Source organism: Hyperolius riggenbachi, chromosome 2 (assembly GCF_040937935.1).
Source record: "Hyperolius riggenbachi isolate aHypRig1 chromosome 2, aHypRig1.pri, whole genome shotgun sequence".
NCBI lineage: Eukaryota > Metazoa > Chordata > Amphibia > Anura > Hyperoliidae > Hyperolius > Hyperolius riggenbachi.
Window position 1 is genome coordinate 254,349,557 of NC_090647.1, and position 22,527 is coordinate 254,372,083.

Consider the following 22,527-nt stretch of genomic DNA (forward strand, 5'->3'; position numbering starts at 1 on the left):
TCCTGCATAAACGGGAAGTAGCGTCAGACACTAGAGCGAGGAGTATCCGTGGTGGAGCGCACGGAAGGTATGTATCTGCCTGCTGCCCAGACACAAGTTTAAGCTGGAGGAGAGCGCAGAGGGGAGAGCCCGAGGTGAGGGAGAGGGGGGACCGTCCCCCCTCCCGCCGAGTGTGGCCATGGCTATCCTCTCATGCTGCGACCCCTCCAGCACCCCAAAACGGGCCTGAGAGGGCCCCAGGGGACGCCCCCCCCCCCCGTGGGAGCAGGGGCTGCAGGCCTTATTGTTACGCCCATTGACAGCACATAATGGAATGGGAAGGGGAAGGAATAACAAGAGTCGTGGCTTACGGGGTGGGATAAGATGATCTGGTTCAAACTGTCTGCTTCGGCCAAGAACCATCCAGTGTGTATACAGAGCCATAGTACAGTACTCCTACCACAGTCTAAGGCCATTATTAGGGGAACTAATGAACTTATCAGCGGAAATCCATGCAAACACAAGCACATACCAACTCCACTCAGATAGCGTCCAGGCCCGCGACTTTACTGCTGTACTTTGAGAGTGCCAGCCACCATTCATGGACTAAGGGGCAAATGATTGATGCACTTATTTTTTTCACCTTATTAAACACAGTGTCTTGGTCAATTGCTTAAACTAGTGATAGGTTTGCTACAATGATACCCTTATGTTTTGAGGCCTCCAGGACCCTTTTTACCTGCTTTGTTTTTTACTTGTTTTTATATCTATTAATAAAGAGCTAATATCGTTCATATCCCTACCCAATCTTCTCCTTCCTCTTCCATGTCAATCCTATTTTTATGTAAAATAAATAAACAAACAAACAAAACAATTTCAGAAACCTTTTTTTTCCTAACCTCTGACATTTTACTGACCCGTATATATTTGTTTGAGTGGCATTTCAGTTTCAACTCTGAAAGTACAGAAACATACACATTTTTTTTACTGGCTATTTCATTTGAATTGACTTGTTTTTATTTGTAAATTATGATTTAATTAGGCCATTAATTAGGCCATTATCCGTTGTCTAGATATGTTTTCTGGAGTATTTGCCATCATATTATGGTAATGTCCTTAATTTTAAAGTGTTTTTGTTCTTAGCAATTTTACACAGGCTCTACTGCACAAATTGTATTTGCTTTGTCTATTCCAGGTGACCTTGCCACTAATAGAGGACCTAAGTAACCCTGCAATGAGGACTAGACACTGGAAACAACTTGTTCGCCAGACGGGAGGAATGCTCCGTGTAACTGCAGACAGCTTAAAAGCAATGACCTTGGGTGATTTACTTGCAATGGACTTACAAAGTAAGTTGTTAAAAAGAGTGGTTGAGAAAACTGCACTGAGCGATATCTGTACACAGAATACAGTCAAGACCACAATGTAAGTGCAGAACACATGTAATGTTTTGTTTTGTAATATCTTCATGCTCTGCAAACATGCAGAAATGCAGCTTTAGATCTCAGCTGACGTTCATATTTTCGGACGCTTTTGAACTGTTTGGAGAAGTCTTCTTGGAAGAAATCTTTGTAACTGAGACTGCTGTCAAAAAAACTGTATACTTAGGGCCATATGCAATTCACTTTTTCACCTGAGTTTTCTCCAAGGTGATATTTTTACAACTTAAAATAAAATGCCTTTTACGCCACCAGCAAGCAAACAAATGCTCAAAATAACTTTTACAGTAATTGTTGACCTACTTTTTGGTACTTTTTCCATTACAAAGTACTAAAAAGTTATTTTAAATTGAAGATGAAAAATGATCTCCTAGGAGAAAACTCAGGTGAAAAAGTGGATTGCATATGGCCCTTAGTGTCACTAAAGCATAGCATATTTGTGTTATGGAACAAATACAATCAGTATATCTGTCCTGGGGACAATTGATCAATCCAATGCAGGACCATTTCTGGTCATTTTATTTGCCCCAGGCAAGGCACCTTTTGCCCTCATTGCTCGCCCATTTTTAGCCTACATTAAATTGTTTTACAGGCACCAATAAGAAATAGATAGTTTATATACGGGAATGATGTTGTTCCTCAAAAGAAGTATATAAAAATATACAAATTGTTACCAGGCAATATACACTTCAAAGGCAGCCAAATCCAAAGTACATATTCCTTGGTGCCAACACAGACTAAACCTAAATTCATTACAGCTTACTGACCACACTAAAAGGACACGGCCTCCTTTCCCATTTTGGTGTTTGTATCATTGGTACCTTTCTTCATGGCTCTAGCAGTTGGGTATAAGCAACTCATAAACCACAGTGTGTGAAGAATAGCTCTATGCTGCCCCCCCCCCCCCCTACTGGTGTGACTTCAGGCATCATCTACTTGGTTGGCCTATGCCTAAAAAACAGCCATGGACCAATATCTGTCAGTTCTGTAGACATGGTTGCCTAATTTGTCAGAAAACCCACAGATTGTGTGTCAGTCATCTGTTCCCTTCAACCACATTTAGGTTCTCTGAGTAGGCGGGAAGAGGCACATTGAGCACAGCAGCTAATTGCTACAGAGGAGAGAGGGTGCATGATTGATGAACAATGCTTTTCACTGCTCTGACTGATAGTAAACAACATCAATTAACAGTGAAAATAATAGTTGTCCAATCCCATCGGCCTAAACAGGGCTAACTGGGGAGTTTGTGGAATGCATGTACAGTGATGTGACATGTGTACAATATAACTATACTTAATGCTGTTTCTAATGAGAATAAGCTGTTTAAATACTTACACTCCTGCTGCTACTGTTTAAAAACATTTAAAGGAGAAATATAAAAACATTTAAAGGAGAAATACAATATGAAAATTATATTGCTTGCTTGTGGTACGCATTGACCAACTTCATGACAAACTTTGATTTTTTTAGAACACACTGGGGATGTTAGAACCACAGTGCAACGAGCAATGAGAGATGTCACTATTGAGAGCTCATTGAAGAACTGTGAAGAAGTCTGGCTGAGCAGAATATTTGACCTTGGTCCTCACAATAGATTTATATCTGCAAGAGCTGAAAATGAGGTATGCTTTTGAAAATCTTTAAAGGACCACTGTTGCGAAAATCATAAAATGTAAAATACATATAAACTTATACATATAAGAAGTACGTTTTTTCCAGAGTAAAATAAGCCATACATGAATTGTCTTCTATGTTGCTGTCACTTAGGGCTCGTTTCCACTATAGCGAATCGGATTCGTATAGGCAATACAAGTGAATGGGATTGTTTCCACTTGTGCATCATGCGGGTGCGTTTTGGTGTGCGGGGGAAATCTGCACGGCAGAGCCGTCAGATTTCGCGTGCGGCCGGAATGCGGGAGAATCGCCCGCAATGCTTTTAATAGGGAAATCGCATGCGGCTTTGTCATGTGGTTTTCCACGCGATTTCACTTGCGATTTCGCATGTAATGTTATGAAAATTTACACAGGCAGTGACATGGTTAAATTTGCCTGCTTCTTAGCCATGCGAAATCGCATGCGAAATCATGGAAAACAGCATGCGGAAACGCATCCGCATGCGGTTTCGTCCGCGGTGGAATCCAGGCGATTCCGCACCACAACGATGGAAACGAGCCCTAATAGTAAGTAGTAGAAATCTGACAGACTCGACAGATTTTGGACTAGCTCATCTCCTCATGGGGGGGGGGGGGGGTGTCAGGGTTTTCTTTATTTTTAAAAGCACTTAGTGAATGGCAGTTGCTCCGTCCAACTGACAAACAAGTGTACGGTGAGCAGGGAGGCTGGCCAGCATGTTTATATAAATCTTTTTTCAGGGAATGTCTTTATATAGAATAAAGGTCATGCTAAGAGTCCCCTGTGGAGAGATGGACTAGTCCAAACCTGTCGATCCTGTCAGATTTCTACTACCTACTGTAAGTGACAGCAACATAAGAGAGAAGTAATCTATGGCTCATTTTACTCTGGAAGAAATGTACTTCTTATTTGTATGTGTTTACATTTTAAAGATTTTCGCAACAGTGGTCCTTTAAATTATATCCTGCCATAGTCCTTATCAGATAATATAATTTACAGCTGTTGAATTTATAACTAAAGAAGGCACGCAGCAGTACATCGACAATCTTGTGCAGCCTATGTTGTGGCCCAAACAGATTGTTTTGGGATGATAAAAAAAACTAGTTTACCAAATCATAGATTGTAGGGGAAACAAATCAGACAGCCCCTGTAGGTTTGAAAATGTAGCTAACTAGGGTGGAGCTCTCAGAATTGAAACAGTTCCTAAGTCTGCATTGGAATTTGGCAGTTCTGAGATAAACACAAACATTGGGAATTGCTCTGTTCTGAGTGCTATGTTCTATTTTTCCATTGTAGTCAATAGCGCTAACTTCTGTTGCGTGGGGCTTCTTAGCCTGAGCTATACCAGCCCGCATGGCCATGGTATGGGGGGCTCTGGAAGAGAGGGGTGGCCAAGCCTCCCCCTCTCCCCCAGAGCCCTTGTCCGATACATGGACAAGGGGCCAGGAGGAGGCGGGGACCATTGACAGCCTGGATGTTTCATGATGGCATCTGGAGGTCCCCCTTAACAAGGAGTCCACCAGATGATTGCCCTCTCCCCAGGTGAAATGAGTAAAGGGGAACTGGCATACCTATTACCCATTTTCTAAAAGTGTTTAAAAAATAAATAAAAACACAACCACTAACAAAGTCCTTTATTGTTCTAAATTAACCATTAATATTTACCTTTTGATAATCCCACGCAAGTCTTCAGAAGTGATCCAACGCCAGTATCCTCTAAGAAGCTCTCATGCAACCACCGATCCGGACAAATCTTGGGGCTGAATGGCCATAGACAACCTATGCATCTGTATTGCAAAGGCTGGGAATGTGAAAATTGGCTTCTGAAGCAACAATTTTTGGCAAATAGTCAAGTCAACAAGATCACCACCGGGGAATCTCTGGTCCCAGAAAGCCATACTAAAGTGGCAGAACGAGCAGTTTTTTACATGGATCGGGGGTCCAAGGGACCAGGGCAAGGGTTGCCCTGATCTTGTTTACTTGACTATTTGCCAAAAATTCTTGGATGGATTGGACAAAGGATCTGGAGGAGAGGGGGAAGCTTGGCCATCCCTCTCCCCAAGAGTTTCCCATATTATGGACCATTTGGGCTGGTTTAGCTCAGGCTGTGGAGCCCCATGCAGTCCGTCTTCTGCATTCTGGCTATCCCAGGGCTACAAGGGTGACAAGGGGTTAAAGAGGCTTGGGAGGGGGACCTCACGCTGTCTGTTTTCATTAAAAGTATATAATGTGCATGCAGAACTCAGAACTCGGAATGCAGTACAGTGTACCACAGCAAAGTGTCATTTTACCCAGTGTAAAAAACATTTTTCCTATGAAACTTTAACCACTTGAAGACCCACCCTTTACCCCCCCTTAAGGACCAGCGCTGTTTTAGCTGATCTGTGCTGGGTGGGCTGTGCAGCCCCCAGCACAGATCAGGGTGCAGGCAGAGCGACCAGATCGCCCCCCTTTTTTCCCCACTAGGGGGATGATGTGCTGGGGGGGTCTGATCGCTCCTGCCTGCCTGTGTGTTGCGGAGGGGGCACCTCAAAGCCCCCCTCCGCGGCGAAATTCCCCCCCCTCCCTCTCCTTCCTCCCTTCCCCGGAGATCCGAGGCTGCACAGGAACGGATCTGTCCTGTGCAGCCTCTAACAGGCTCCTGCCTGTCATGTGACAGCGATCCCCGGCCGCTGATTGGCCGGGGATCGCTGATCTGGTACAACGCTGCTACTGTTAGCAGCGTTGTACGAATGTAAACAAAGCGGATTATTTCCGCTTGTGTTTACATTTAGCCTGCGAGCCACGATCGTGGCCCGCAGGCTATTCACGGAGCCCCCCGCCGTGAATTGACAGGAAGCAGCTGCTCGCGCAAGTGGCTGCTTCCTCATTAATTAGCCTGCAGCCGGCGACGCAGAACTGCGTCGCTGGTCCTGCAGCTGCCACTTTGCCGACGTGCGGTATGAGTGCGCGGTCGGCAAGTGGTTAAAATAGACTTTCTCAAAAACTACACTTTTCATCATGTTTCCACTGTTCTCCCTGACATACGTGGAAAATTTGGTGACATAACATGTTCGAGGGCTTGTTATTAAAGGACAACGGAAGCGAAAGGGCTATGGAGGATGCCATATTTATTTCTTTTTGAGCAATACCAGTTGCCTGGCTATCCTGCTGATCTTCTGCCTCTAGACCCTGAACAAGCATGCAGCAGATCAGGCGTTTTTTTTTACATTACATTAAAGTCAGAGCTGACAAGATTAGCTGCATGCTTGTTACTGGTGGTATTCAGACACTGCCGCAGCCAAATAGATCAGCAAGACAGCCAGACAACTGGAATTGTTTAAAAGGAAATAAATATGGCATCCTCCCTATTCTCCTCACTTCAGTTGTCCTTTAACCATGGAAATCTGCGCCATTAACTTGAATAGAAAATTTCTTCAGAACATGAAAATTATAATACGAAATTCGGTAATTGCTTGCGGGCCACTGAATATCAGCAAAATCTCTTGTTATAGTCCTGAATGAACATTTCAAATACTGATAATTGTTTTTTACTACTTTCCTGAGCAACCAGTGGCTTAGTTGTAAATTATGTGACCAATCAGAGCTTTTGTTTTGCTCTAAAGCCCCAACAACTTACAAATGCACCAAACATGACCATTGCTAAAATAGCATAAGGACACAGAGTGACTGTTGTGATCCTTTGGATTACCATTATACAAGCTTTCTAAATAGTCCCACAAGCATTGCCCTCATTTGGTTCCATTGAACGCAAATTAAACATCCAATATTTGAGATGAATTTCTCTATACCCAAATCCGAAACTCATGCCTTTTGATAGAAAGCTTTGCTTTGCTCTTTTCTAACAACATAAATACAGAGAAGCACAACCAGATAATAGTTCACGGGTGCATGATGTACTAGCAACACATCTTTATCCCCAAACAAGCTTCACAAACTGAAGCCTGGCATTATTCCAGGCACTATAATAAGAACAAAAGCGTGTTATCCACCCAAAAGGGATGCCTATTGAGAGAATAAAAATACTATCAATTTGCGAGGAGCTCTGCTGTCCTTTGTTGCATTTGATGACTTTCTGGACAGAGTTCAGATATTATGTACTTTAGTGCTGTCAGGCACTCAGGCAGGGTAAACAACATTTTGGAGGCTTGGCAGATTTCCATTTGCTCAAATTACGTCAGTAGCATCAAGCTTTTCACTGTTAAAAAATGTTTTAACAAATGGAACTTGAATCTTTATTGTACTGAGCAAGAAATACAGTATATTGAATCAGACATCAGTTCTCTAAAGGCTCGTACACACGTCGTATTTTTCCAAACGACCCGTCGTTTGGACGTCCGGTCGTTCAGTCGTCCAGATGTCAAATCGGACGTGTGTACAGTCCGTCGTTCAGCTGATAAGACTGGACTTGAATGATCCGCCAGGCGGATCGTTCAAGTCCAGTCTTATCAGCTGAACGACGGACTGTACACACGTCCGATTTGACGTCCGGACGACTGAATGACCGGACGTCCAAACGACGGGTCGTTTGAAAAAATACGACGTGTGTATGCACCTTAAGGGCCATATATTCTCAGAGGTTTTTTTTTTAAACACATTAGATTTTCAATCAGATTCTACATAAAATTAAATGAAAATCTACTGAAAACTAGAGCCCTCTATATCTATTTTTTTTTTTTAGTGAACCCAAGGCGATCCTAAGGTAAAAAAAAAATAGAACTAATTTACTAATCATCAGTTGTAATGAGTCCATGCCATGCAAAGCACAAGGCGCCACCCATCCGCTGCAGTAAAGGAGAGTGTGGTGGTCACACATGCATTGTGACGTGAGGTGCGGGGGGGGGGGGGAAGAATCAGCATCTACTGGTACTTACCTAAGAAAAGGGAAGTCTCTGGATCCTCTAGAGGCTTCCTGGGTGTTCCTGGAGACCACCATTGTTGCTCAGGACCCTCCTGAAGATCGCAACCATGATCTTCTTCATTCAGAAGCGGCTCCAGCTTATGGCACAGGCTTGGTGCATATGGCCGCGCTCGTGCACCACGAGGAACGCTGTTGCAATCAGAAATTCAACATGCTCTTGTTGGGTTTCTTTCGGGGGTCTGTACGTGGCAAGGTTGTGGGAAGCCTCTGCAGGATAGAGAAGCATCCCTCTTTTCAGGTAAGTATCACAGGCGACTGAACTGTGCGCTTGTTGCTCAGTCTTGCCTGCAATCTGCCAGCTAATGCGTGCCTACTGGCTGCAGTTTAATGCATCTGTGTAGCAGCATTTGTAATGATGTGCAGTTACACAGCTGCAAGAAACCACCTCGTGTCGCATCTGAGTGTCGCTGCCTCCCTTTATGGAGAGATCTTTCTTTATTTTAATTGCAAGGGCCTTGGAGGTACACCGGAGCAGCTGGCAGGAGGAGAATGCACCACCTGCATTGAGCTCCGTGAAACTGCCCCCCTCACCTACAATCAGCACAAATAAAAATTCCATCATGTTTGGTTAGTGCTACATTTGTGCCCATTTGTGCTGAAAAAAATAAGATTTGTGCTGGTTTTGTTTTGAAGATAAGAGCACTTATTTTTTGTAAAACAATAACATCAACCAGCCCCTGTACAACAACCTACAGACATGAAACTGGTATGGATGGGTAGTTCGGTGCATGTGATCATTTTTGCTACAAAAATCATTTTTCTGTCTCTTAAGCCGCGTCTACACTATAAGATGTTGCAGCGATCGCCTCTTCCGCGTGCCCGCCTCGTCCCCGCTCGCCGCGCGTGCGCCGCATTCGATTCCCCGCTCGTGCTCGCTCGTCCCCGCCGGCGCCGCTTATCTTCCGCTCGATTCCCTGCCATTGTCCCCTTGCGGGGAGCGAGCAGGGAATCGGCGGTGCGGAGATCCGTCCTGTCGGATCTTATCAGCGGCTCGATTGATAAGGAGCATCGCGGCTGCATCTACTCGTGTAGATGCGGCGGCGATCCGGCAGCTCGATTAGCCGCCGGATCGCCTCTTCCACGTGCCCGCCGTGTCCCCGCTCGCCGCGCGTGCGCCGGATTCGATTCCCCCTCGTCCCCGCCGGCGCCGCTTATCTTCCGCTCGATTCCCTGCCATTGTCCCTTCGCGGGGAGTGAGCAGGGAATCGGTGGAAGCAAGATCCGTCCTGTCGGATCTTATCAATCGAGCCGCATCAGCGATAAGCCACATCGCGGCCGCATCTACGTGTGCAGATGCGGCTTTATAGTTTTTGAGATATTCAAGTTTTTATGAAGGTCAAAAGTTCACTCAGCCCCCCCCCCCACACACACACACACAACATTACAGTGGTTGAGTGAACTTTTGACCTTTATAAAAACGTGAATATCTCAAAAAACTATAAAAGATAGAAAGATGATTTTTGCAGCACAAATTAACACACAACGCTACCCACCCATACCCGTTTAATGCTCGCATGTTGTTGTACGGGGGCTGGGTCATGTTATTGTTTTGGAGAAAATGAGTGCTATTATCTTGAAAAGGAAAGCAGCACAAATCTTAATTTGTGCACCACGAATTGGCTCAAACAAAACACTAACCAGACATGATGGAATTTTTATTTGTGCTCATTGTAGATGGGGCAGTTTCACATAGTCCCTGCATCTGTTCTTGCAAAGGAGGCCTACATTCATCAGCTGTTCAATTTGTAAAGAGAGGGCCCATATGTTAATTTTTCAGTGGCAGGTGAAAATTTCACATCTAAATATCTTGTTTTGTAGTAGTGGTCTGGTCAAGTGACCTATAGGAGTCAGCATCAGGCTTTATGAGAAGGTGCTGATGATTTTTGGCTTAGGACCATCACACTGTTCAAACTCAGAAGTAACAAGGCCCAGACAGTTTTGTCCGAGAAACCTGCAGCTTGCAGGTCCGTAATTCTGTGGTGCAGGAAGTAGATTGTGAAGAAGCTCTGGGGAGGTACTTGATTAGTGATATATTGTTTATCAGAAAATCAAGGACTCTGCACAGAGATATAAACAAGCTGTGCTACTGAGAGCCTACACAGAACTAGGAAAACCATGGTGCCTATAGTGGGGCTTCAGCCAATATTAAGTATATCTTCCTTTCATTGTTTTACCATTTCTGTACTTGACAAATGCAACTGTTGCAATTTAAGGGCTTGACGATCAGCCCTTGTACTGCCAGTATATTATTATTTTCCTTTCAAACACCACATGCTCAGTGTATCTGTGCTTCATTTCAGGAACTTGCGAGCTCAGTGTCAGGTAGTCATTATACTAAAGGAGACATGGGCCGGAGCCTGACAACAGGAAAAGGAAGCAGGAGGCTTAGTAGACAGTCTGACCGTGGTCTTCACTTGTCAAAAAAGACAGGCAGAGGCAGTACGGTGTCCTTGTATGAATCTCTGAAGCACATAGAGGTAAACAAAGACTAGATGCTCAATTCATGATGTTTGCTATATTTGCTGTAGCTGGATGTTGTATTTAATTGTGATAATTAAATTTGTCTTTCAAACTGGAACCGTGCTATGCTGTTGTGGCTGACAGCAGAGTTTCTGCACATGCAGCCACTGTTGTGAAGAGAGACAGAGAAAATGTTAATTAAAGCACTGCAAAGCTCCTCCTGGGACAGTTCTGTCAGAACTTAGTTGCATATTTAATACAATATATCTTAGTGGATACCTGTAAACAGTGGCTATAGGGAATGCTATTTCTTATATGAAATAAGATTTCAAGCAACACAAATACATTTCTCACTAAAGTTGTTAGTCTTTCAAGGTATTTCATAAGTATATAAGTTATGTTTTAAAAGAATACATATGTGCAAGCACATACTGTACATATGCAGGACTGCTCCAAAAACAAAATCAAGCATGTTTTTTGAATCTGTTTTAATGCTATTTTGAAATTCCGAGTATTCAATTTCTAAAATTACCCCTCCATCTGCTTGCTATACACATTTCTGCTGTGGCCAAGGTTGGCTAAAATTGGCTACACTGAAACATGGTTCATAAGCATCGAACACACACTAGACCGGAGGTCCCCAAACTTCTTCCGCCAAGTGCCGGGTCAACATACATCAGACTGCTGGGGGGCCAGAGTATACATGAAATGATGTAGAAAAACATAACATTGAGCCTAGGTATTGTAAACAGCGCCTATTAACATGGGCAGCCCTCATGTCTCCCATTTACCAGAGCAGATGTTATGCCCCCAACACAGCATGTGCAGACAGTTTGCACTCCACCACAACATATGCAGCTATTATGCCACCAACACAGTGGAGATATCTTGACCCTAACATAGCAAGTCATATGTGAGCCATAATGTCACCCAATGGCCTGACAATCAGCACAATCTCACGATCTCTGTAGAAACATATGTTGTGCAATCCTCCATTTCCCCTTCGCAAAGAAACCATAACATTCCTGCACATTGCTGACCTAAATGTATGTGATTATGCTTGCTACAATTCATCCCCTCCACTCAATAACCCAGAAGCCAACGAATGACTGCTTTCTGGCTTCCATGTGGAAGGGTGGTGCCAGAACTGCTATTCTATATGTGGGCGACCAATATTTAAAGATGCAGCAGACCACATCTACAAGTAATACATTTTGTGTGTGTGTGTGTGTGGCCCGTAAAAAAGCCCCAGGGGGCCGCATTCGGCCCGCGGGCCTTAGTTTGAGGACCACTGCACTAGACTGTTCTCTGTTGGGACTGCCTAACTGCCTAGTTTGGCCAAGAATCTACCATGTCTACAGCTGTCCCTTCCCTATCCTGCTTGCCAAAGCCATTCTGTCCTTTGGGCTCTTTCACACTACAGGCAGCAGTAAAAGGCTAAAACACTGTGTTTTGGCTGCAGGCGTTTTGAAGGTGTTTTCAAGGCGTTTTAACGCCAATACATCACTATCAATTGTAATAAGAAACGCCGCGGTAGGCCCACAAAAAGCGCCTGGGAGCGTTGAAACGCAACGCTCCAAAACGCGGCGTTAGATGTGAAAGGTAAAATGAAAGTCTATGGACTTTCATTTTACCTTGGAAAATGCTCACTTTGGCCGTGGCGTTAAAACGCCGAAAAAGCCCTCTAGTGTGAAAGGACCTTTCCTACCACCATCATCCCTCCTCCCTTCCTAACAGACATAAAAGGCATCACTCGACTGTTACCTAGTGATGTGTCTATATAGCATTGGGGTCCTACAGTGTCGCCCACAGGATAAAGTTTCATCCTGGCACGTGGCACAGATTGAGGGGAAAGTGTATGTCTATATGCACTGGGTAGTGGTGGATTCCTGATTTAACTTGGTAGAGATAGGAGCACCTTCCTTTTGCATTGCTGTTATGAACCTAAACAAAGGAACAAGGGGTTGACCATAGTTTTCAGGAATACTGATACGGAAACCAGGAATAAGGTACAATAAAGTGTGTATTGCCAACCAAATTGTGCATACAAAAATAACAATGCAAATTAAATACAACCATATGCACAGCATGCTACATACAGAGAATCACCAACAAACCAGGACATGCAGTGTACACACATACAACCAAATACCCTGGCTAACAATCTAACTATTTACAAGTCAATGTACAGGAAATACTGCATATAAACATATATAACATACTGTACAATTATGAGTCAAAGTTGCAGGCAGTAGCAGCAGAATCAGGACAAGCTAAGAGGTACGACAACAGATTTATCAGATACAGGTACAGTACAAGGGAACAGGCACAAAGCAGATAACAGGTTCGGCAAGTGGGTACAGGATCAGAATCAGAATCAGGGAACAGGTTACAGTAATGACCAGGCCTGGGAGCAGCAAAGTTCTGGCAACTTACAGGAGAAAGAGGCAGTTCTTAAATAGTCCATATACTCCTGGACCACCCACAGGCCAGAACAGGAACTCCAAGTCCTTCCTACAATCAATAAAAGGCCACCTGCTGGTGGATGCTGTAAGTCCAGGGTTGCCAAAATCAAGATATCCACCTGCACATTTTACATTATCTTTCCATTTTCATGTTTTACAGCCAGATATGATTTGGCATAATCTGTGGAAAACATCCCCATTTTTTATATTACTATAGGAAACATTTTATGTAAAAGTAAAGTCTTAATAATCTTTAGCATTGTCTTTAGCTTTGCTGAGATCATTTTTACACCCTATGGACAGTCCAAGTCCCTTCTGCAGATAGATACATACTGTACATGTACCATGTCTTATTAGGAAGACACACTGACCCTGATTCAATTTGTTTTTTACTAAGCTTTTTCTAAGGTGATATTTTCACACCTAATTAATAAAATGCCTTCTAAGCTACTTAAAATAATTATATAGTTACATAGTTACATAGTTATTTTGGTTGAAAAGACATACGTCCATCGAGTTCAACTAGTACAAAGTACAACTCAAGCCTGCTCCCTCACATATCCCTGTTGATCCAGAGGAAGGTGAAAAAGCCCTTACAAGGCATGGTCCAATTAGCCCCAAAAGGGAAAAATTCCTTCCCGACTCCAGATGGCAATCAGATAAAATCCCTGGATCAACATCATTAGGCATTATACCTAGTAATTGTAGCCATGGATGTCTTTCAACGCAAGGAAAGCATCTAAGCCCCCTTTAAATGCAGGTATAGAGTTTGCCATAACGACTTCCTGTGGCAATGCATTCCACATCTTAATTACTCTTACTGTAAAGAACACTTTCCTAAATAAATGGCTAAAACGTTTTTCCTCCATGCGCAGATCATGTCCTCTAGTCCTTTGAGAAGGCCTAGGGACAAAAAGCTCATCCGCCAAGCTATTATATTGCCCTCTGATGTATTTATACATGTTAATTAGATCCCCTCTAAGGCGTCTTTTCTCTAAACTAAATAAACCCAGTTTATCTAACCTTTCTTGGTAAGTGAGACCTTCCATCCCATGTATCAATTTTGTTGCTCGTCTCTGCACCTGCTCTAAAACTGCAATATATTTCCTGTACTATAGTGCTCAGAACTGAATTCCATATTCCAGATGTGGCCTTACTAGAGAGTTAAACAGGGGCAATATTATGCTAGCATCTCGAGTTTTTATTTCCCTTTTATGACAGTATCTTTTCACTTTTTGGTACTTTTTCAAAAGGTGAATTGAATAAGGGCCATTCTCATAGTTTCCTGTAATTTACAGACATAAAAACATGTTCAGGACCTGGAATAACGTTTGTCAAAATGCTTGTAATATATGCAGTAGAGAGGATTGACTCTACAGTGATAACAATGATAACATGCCATTTCCCATTTAAATTTGTTTTATTGGAAATGTATGGTTCTGTCCAATAGGATTTTGGTAAGGTGCAGCTCCTAAAAAATTCTGAGTCCGTGTTTGAAGAACTAGAGCATCATCAGCTGGTGCTGACCAGTATACAGCCTTATGCAGAAGCAGGATCTTTTCTTGATGAAGTGACAAAATGGCAGAAGAAGCTACAAGCCATTGAAATGACTGTCCAGCTTTGGCTTTCTGTGCAAAATAAGTGGACTCAACTTGAAGAGGTATTTATTCACTGAACTCCAAACCCTTCATGTAGATTGCTGTGCACTGATTGCCTACATGGTATAGTAATCTAACTGGAAGATCTTGACTATTTATCTAAGAAACGGTCCACATTTCCCAGTGTTCAGAATGTATCAGTTGAGTTTCACTTCACAAAACATTCTTTGATTCATAGTTAATGTATCTATTATTTGCTATCTATCATGGTCAACTGGATTAATGTTACTTACTACAATAGCTATTAATATATGTGAATAACACTGTTAATTTCTCTTGTAAATAAAGATATGTCCCAGCAGTCGGCCCTCCACCCCATTTAACTAACTTCCATCATGGATGTTGGGGGGGGTGTTCTTGTATTTAACCCTTTCCAATCGTATATCAGACTATGTCCAACATTGACTTTTTCCTTTATAGGTCCAATGTCGGACATAGTCTGGCCTAGGAAAAAGTGAAAAAGTGGTTGCCTCTGGATGGCACTGTTGCCAATAAAATCTGGCACAGCATCCTCCTATTCAGATCAAAGTCTGATTGCTTCTGGCCACATCCCTTGCCATTGCCCCATATAATATTAATGTCACGTAGGCACAGTTGGGCCAATCATAGGAGCATCACTGTCCAAACTGGTTTGGCACAGCATCCCCATGTGTATCAAAGTGCCGACTCTTTGACCCCCATCCAGCAGCATGGAGCACCGCATAATAACGAAATTAGCACAATGATCTGTTATGCTTCACTGACTACAAGGTAACCTCACTTTGCTGCACTGCAGTCATGCAATGCTGTTTATTCACTGACCTTTCCATAGCCTGCTGATTAGAGAGTAAACAAACATCACTTTTGCCGCTGTCTCTGGTCTCTACTTCTGCCATCAAGAACAGAGAATTGTATTGAATGTTCCTGGAATGCAGTAGAACCTGCCCTCCTACATTCACTAATGTGTAATATGCCAAAACCTTATATTTTATGAAACACTATAGGAGGTGCCCTGTATGTCTAGTATCTAGTATAAATCCTGGTCTCTCTCATTTTTAGATACTTGGAGGTAGTCACAACCACCAGGAATCGTACTAGAGCTTTTCTGAGATTTTATAATTGTGTGGAGTTTAGCATTGAGAGTGATGAAATGATCCATGATACCTTATTGTTTGGTGACAATGACTGAAGTTATTGTATTAGCTTTTCAGTAATATAAACCATTTGACCAGTGTATAAATTAATTTGAATCTTTGCTCTTCATAGGTGTTTTCCACATTGGCTTTTCGTGTAGCCATGCCCAGGGAAGCCATTTTATTTGCTGATGTGAATCATCATTTTTGCCGACTAATGAAATCAGTGGAGGAAAATCCTAATATCTTGCAGAACTGCATGCGACGAGGTAAGTATAATCTCTAGCTATAAAGCATAGAGTTTAGTGTCAGAATCAAGACCTAATTGAATGTGTGACACTTTACAACCTTTATAGACATTATGGTAAATATGTACACTTTGACCCACTTATACCCTACCCTCCACACCACACAAGGCACACCCATTCTCTGTACCTTGACTTTGCTCTATTAAGCTAGAATGTTAGAAAATACCAGAAAATACCATTTTACATAAGTACACAAGACCCTCATGGCAGACTAATATAACAAACCAGACTGGCCGTAACAAATCCCAGTACCAGACTTCCATACATAACATAATTAAGCAGTGTGATCCCAACTTACATAATTAGTCCACATAACCCCAACTTACAGAGGCAGCTTATCCCTCCATGTGCCCTAAACCTCCCCACCCCAGCGTGCATCATCTGTGCAGAAGGAGTTTGGGAGGGATGATTGTCATGTTTCGTACAGGTCACAGCTGAACGAAGTGATTATGCCTCTTTTGTATTGTCGGCTAAACCTGTGTTTGGTCTCCTGAGGTCTTGTAGCTATGTTTAATGCACTTTTGCTCCCATTTTGTTATATGATTCACTACTGGTCTGCTTAATTAATTGCTATGTATTTATATATCTGTATGGGAAAATGTCCCCTGGGGGAGTACTGGGGCCCATGTATGGGGATTGAGCTCACTGACTCTAAAGACAATAATGAGCTACTCTATGGTTTCTGCCTCCTTAATGCTAAAATCTGAAAGGATTATCAGTGAAATTATGTTATTTTTATTTTCCAGGACTGCAGTCTCTGTTAGACATTCTTAACTACAAACTAGAACGCTGCCAGCGGGCTGTCCGACTTCACCTCGAGCAGAAAAGGCAAGCTTTTCCAAGACTCTTTTTTTTATCCTTGGAAGACACACTTAATATTGTGTGCTATGGTAAGTCATTGTTATGCCAGGCTTTAGTCATATCCCAGCCTAAACATTTGTCATTTTTTGAGTATATTATCATCATCCTGTTTTCATATGTGGGTGTATTATTTAGAGGAAATCTTGACTTTCCAAGAAAATTCTGTAATATAAATAGAACTGCCATTATGTAATTTAATGTAAGCCTTTTATGGTCTTACACATTCATTGAACACAAATGAGGGCCTGGTGGAGCACCCCCTAATATTTCTACTTCATTAATATAGTAAAATATTGCTAATATTTACAGATATTGTATTATGACCTAACCTTTCTCTACTCTCACACTGGACCCACCCCCTGGTGTTGCCTAACCTTAACATCCCCCCGGTGGCGCTTTACCTTAATCTCCACCCCTTGGTGCCTAACCTTAACCACTTAAAGGAGAACTTCAGCCTAAACAAACATACTGTCATTAAGTATCATTAGTTATGTTAATTAGAATAGATAGGTAATATAATTTTTTACCCACCCTGTTTTAAAAGAACAGGCAAATGTTTGTGATTCATGGGGGCTGCCATCTTTGTCATGGGGCAGCCATCTTTTTGGTTGAAAGGAGGTGACAAGGAGCAGGAGACACAGTTCCAACTGTCCTGTGTCCTGATAACCCCTTCCAGCTGCACACACTAGGCTTCAAATGTCAAATTCAAAATGTCAAAAAAAAAAATTTGCACCAAAACAGCAGAACGAGAGCAACAACATCAGAAATCCCATCATGCTTTGCACAGCATCAGGGGAAAAAAGCCCGGGCAGTTTTCTTCTGTGCAGCTAAAAATGAGGCTTGGATAAGAGAAACAAAGTTCTGATGCTGTGAAACTGTTAAAGAAACACCAGGCCTTTTCAGTGCTGCTGAGTCGATTTTTAGTCCGGAGGTTCACTTTAAGGACCGGCTGACTTTTTCCCGATCTGTGCTGCATGGGCTCTTCAGCCCCCAGCACAGATCAGGTTGCAGGCAGGGCGATCAGACTTCCCCCCTTTTTTTCCCACTAGGAGGATGTCCTGCTGGGGGGGTCTGATCACCACTGCTGCCTTGTGCCTAGCGGGGGGGGCTTCTCAAAGCCCCTCTCCGCAGCGCTATTCCTCCCTCCCTCTCCTTCCCTCCCTCCCTCCCCTTCGCTTCATGGGTGGCACAGGACAGCAATCCGTCCTGTACCGTCTCTGATAGGCTTCAGCCTATCAGATGCCGGCGATCCCCGGCCAATCAGAGGCCGGGGATCGACGATCTCCTTTACGGCGCTGCTGTGACAGCAGCGCCGTACGCTGTAAACATCGGGGATTTCTTCCCCGGGTGTTTACATTTAGCCTGCGAGCCGCGATCAGAGGCTCGCAGGCTGTTCACGGAGACTCCCTCCGTGAACTGACATGGAACGTTCCGTTTCCATGGAAACAAAGGAAAGACCAGCTGACACCTATCAGCGGCGGCTGGTCGTTAAGTGGTTAAAGCGGAATATAACCCTGCATTTCATCTTTGCTCTAAAACATTACTTACAGCATATTATATGCAACCAGCATTTTTTTTACTAGACCAGCATTGGAAGGGTTTCACACAGAGCTTGAAGGTTCAGTGCAGTGAAATGCAGACGCATCCGAACTTTAGATAATGTTATCTTATGTTTCTTAAATGTATCAAGTGAGGAATGTGACACATTTGCTGACTGTGGAGAAGCTGCTCAATACAGACAGAGAATCAAAGCACATCTGCCTGAATGAATGAATGAATGAATGAATGAATGAATAAAACCAGTTATTAATAAAATGCAAAGTCAGCTCACAAAGCAAAAAACTGTACTTTAGGGAACCTATAACTTTTAAATGAATAATAATACTTATGCAAAAATGCAAATATGATAACCGTATGGCATATAAAAAGTAGGAAAACATGTTTTTATTGAATATTATGTCAGGGTTTTAAACCGCTTTAACCCCCTCCCCTGGTCCATGCCTAACCTTAACCCTAAAAAAAAATCAGGTGCCAGGGCCCCCACTATGCGAACTGAGGCTACAAATAGCAGGAGTCCTTTTCAACAAGACATGTCTTTGTGTCCTTTTCAACATGTCCCTACCCATGTAGACCTGAAAAGGCAGCCAAACACAATAGAAATAAATACAATTTGATATTACTGTCAATTAATTTTCTTTTATTCAATTGAGAAAAATATTCATTACTTTCCTGGCGTGGTGCAAGTAAAATTGCCGTGTGCACCCTGCGCATGACAGTTTTACCAAAACTGAATCAGGCCCATTGTTTCTCTGTACATACATCTCTTTGTAAATATACATTTTTCACTCTCAGACAAAGTCCTTAGGTTTTCTACAGTGCTTGTGCATCTGAGGGGAGTATACATGTCTAAACAGATGTCAGGCCTTGTATTTCATGATGCTCATGTGTAGATGCTCCTAATTCTTTCTTCCATAGCTGAACATTTTTACAACACTGTAAGCGATTGGAGTAAATGTTGGTAAAATCCTTGCTGTTTTTATATCTGTGCTTAGAGGCATGGTTTTTTCTTCTTCCATCAAAGTCGAGGCCCACTTTAAAGAGAATCTGTAACAAATGTTTCAACCTTAGTTCTTCTATCCTATAAGTTCCTTTGCCTGTTCTAATGTGCTCTGGCTTACTGCAGCTTTTCCTAATTGCACAGTGGCTGTGTTATCTCTGTTATATGATCTAATCTGTTTTCTTCTGTCGGCACAGTCGGGCTAAGGCTGGAATGTGTGGAATGTGCAGGGCTGCTTTTGATTGGTAGAAGCTATACACACCCCCTCCAGGCCCCCTGCAGGCTCTGTATGACTCACACACGCTGCTTATGTGAGCCTATCACAAGCTGGTTAGTTTGTAAACACTGCCTAAAACTGGCAATTACAAGCCAGGTTTGCATCAGAGAGTGGCAGAAACAGCACAGAGGGGCCCAGGAGAACATAATGAATAGAATGGCATGCTTTTTGCTGTAAAAATGTTAGAGTACAGATTCTCTTTAACTTTTACAGTGCAGAAGTATTAGCGATGAAAACTATCACTGCAGTATCAAATTCCTTGCAACAAAATGAGTGCTGCTACCTAGGATAATAGCCTAACTTTTTAAAATGTTAGCTTTACATTCTAAGCCAGTAGGTGCTTCCAAATTTGAAGTGACAATTAGACCAACCTGTCTGTGATCAAATATGATTAGTTTATTGTTGCACACAGCATGAGCCTCATCAGACTGCATGCATTTTATTCCTTGCCTGAGCGGTCCTAGCATTTAATTGTCTCTCGTTGTCAAGTATGAGCATAAATAAAGCATCAGAGGCATTTCAGGTCACTCCAGAATTACATATGTTAATTTGTAATTCGGGATGTGCCCCTCCGGAACATTTGTGGCATATTCCTGCTAGCTTTTTCTGTTGGTTCTCAACATCAAACTCTTCATATGCACAAACAACAGCTGATGTATCAGCAGGACAACAGAATGTTTCAGCTTGATCACAGTGGTGTTCTGTCACTCACAATACTCTTATTTTCAAACTAATATTATCATCAACTGTTGGATGCTGCCAGTAATATCATTCTGTGTTTCTTGCATTATTATTGATGATGGAACATCTTTGAGTTATTCCACACAAAAAACATATTTCATGTATTGCTAGTATCTGATGTACTGAGTCATTTCCTGCCTACTAGATTATTTTGGTCATTCTAGTGGGATGACCTTTGTGATCTCTGTGATATAGAGCCTGATGCACTAAACTTATTAAATACGTTATCTTGCCTTATCTTTTTTCTCACCCTATCTAATGGCACATTTCAAGCCAAACAGACATTTAAAAAAAAAGTTGCTGATAAATTAACTCATGTTTTCAGTACTTATTTGCTGATGCTTGCTGAAAATGTTGTAGTGTAGATATGGTGGAAAACAGATAAGGTGACATGACTCATGTGATAAGCTTAATGCAAGTCCATAGTTCCTGGCTTGTTTTGAGCCATCTTGGAATTTTGAGCGACTGTACTCCTTAATTCAAAACATATTTATACACATAAATCCTGTAGATGAATGCCCACAGCATATTTATACACATGTAAACACAAGCGAACAGAAAACTACCATCAGTGTCCATGAGAAAATGCATGCCTCTTATAGAATTTAATTGCATGCAGGTTAAATTGTCCATTGGGAAATAACACAGCAGATGCAGGGTCAAAGTACCCTAAATCTGAGAATGGCAGTGTGTTGCCAGTATTACCCTGGAAGCCTGCCTGTAGTAGGACAATGCACATTCATGGTCCCATCACTGTGCTGTTGCTTCTCACTGTTTGATCAGCCACTGGGTGTGTCCTGAATGGTTTGTATTTTTTTAAAGAGACACTGAAGCGAACTTATTTTGCACATGTTACCTAATAAGTCACTTCAGTGCTCTCATAACAAGTAATCCGCCATGTCCCCGCCGCTAAACGAGGGCTGCAGAGCCCCCAAATCCCTCTGCAAATATCCACGACCAACTTGGTCATGGATTTTGTTGCGCTGAGAGGCAGAGCTTCCAGCTGTAGCTCTGCCCCTCCTGACGTCGATCACCGCCTCTCCACGCCCCTCTCTGTGAAGGAAGAGTGGGAGGGGCAGGAAGAGGCAGCGATGCGCCGCGATTGACAGGAGGGGCAGAGCTGAAGCTGAAAGCTCTGCCCCTTCCAGGAAATGCCAGCTGGATTGCCCCCCGGGGATTTGGGAGCTCTGCAGCCCTCGTTTAGCGGCGGGGACACGGCGGATTACTTGTTATGAGAGCACTGAAGCGACTTATAAGGTAACGTGCAAAATAAGTTTGCTTCAGTGTCCATTTAAATGGGCGCTATAGTGAAATTTATGCTGTTCCATCATCCCCACCATTACTTTAATATGGACAGAACAAATTTCATCATATAGCTTGTGCTAAATAAGAATTCCTCTGACTTGAAAAAATGGAGGATGAACCTCTGTGAAACGCGTTGTTTTAATTATTATTAAATTTTATACCTTTCCCAAACCCCTTTATTTATTACCATCGCCGCATTGTGCGGACAGCGCTGACCCAGCAGCCTAATGGCAGACGCAGGCAGACTGCCGCTTCTGCTCATTGACAGGCGACACGCCGGGTTGCTATGGTGCTGGTGCACGCTGGATACCCGGAAGTGACGTCATGCACAGCCCGTGGAGCCTGAGGAGATCACGGAAAGCCCTGTCCTCAGCTGGCATAGGCGGGACACAAACGCTTCTCGGCTGAGTACGGACCACCAGCCGCATCTGTTATAGGTGAGAGCTGTTCTAGCAGCTTTACTGCTTTTCACTACTGGAAGTTTCAGCCCCCTTTTTCTGTCTTTTACAAATAAGAATTCCTAATACCTATTCTCCTACACAGCTGAGCTGTGCCATTACATCAGCTCTTCCTGATGAGAAAGCTTTTCACATGTAGCTGTGAAGTAAATGAATAAACTGGCTGCTAACTAGTTACTTGCATCATGTGAAAACAATAGCAGGGCTCTGGAGTGTTTGAGCCTTGTTATAAATCAGCTGTTGCAAAACAGAAGTCTGCTAGCAGAGAACAGGAAAACAGCTTAACCCAATGTTTTCTTATCAGGAAGAGCTGATGTAATGATGCAGCTCAACTGTGTAGGAGAGTAGAATTGA

At 42.9% G+C, this 22,527-nt stretch overlaps 1 protein-coding gene across 1 annotated transcript in view; it reads left to right on the forward strand.

Moving 5' to 3' along the window:
* LOC137544945 (uncharacterized) overlaps positions 1-22,527 on the forward strand; it is a 648,464-nt gene that overhangs the window by 78,785 nt on the left and 547,152 nt on the right. Inside the window, exons 28-33 of the mRNA XM_068266042.1 lie at positions 1,175-1,328; positions 2,889-3,040; positions 10,272-10,448; positions 14,347-14,556; positions 15,800-15,935; positions 16,721-16,864. Of these exons, the coding sequence (XP_068122143.1) occupies positions 1,175-1,328; positions 2,889-3,040; positions 10,272-10,448; positions 14,347-14,556; positions 15,800-15,935; positions 16,721-16,864 (973 nt within the window). The remainder of the gene's footprint in view (positions 1-1,174; positions 1,329-2,888; positions 3,041-10,271; positions 10,449-14,346; positions 14,557-15,799; positions 15,936-16,720; positions 16,865-22,527) is intronic.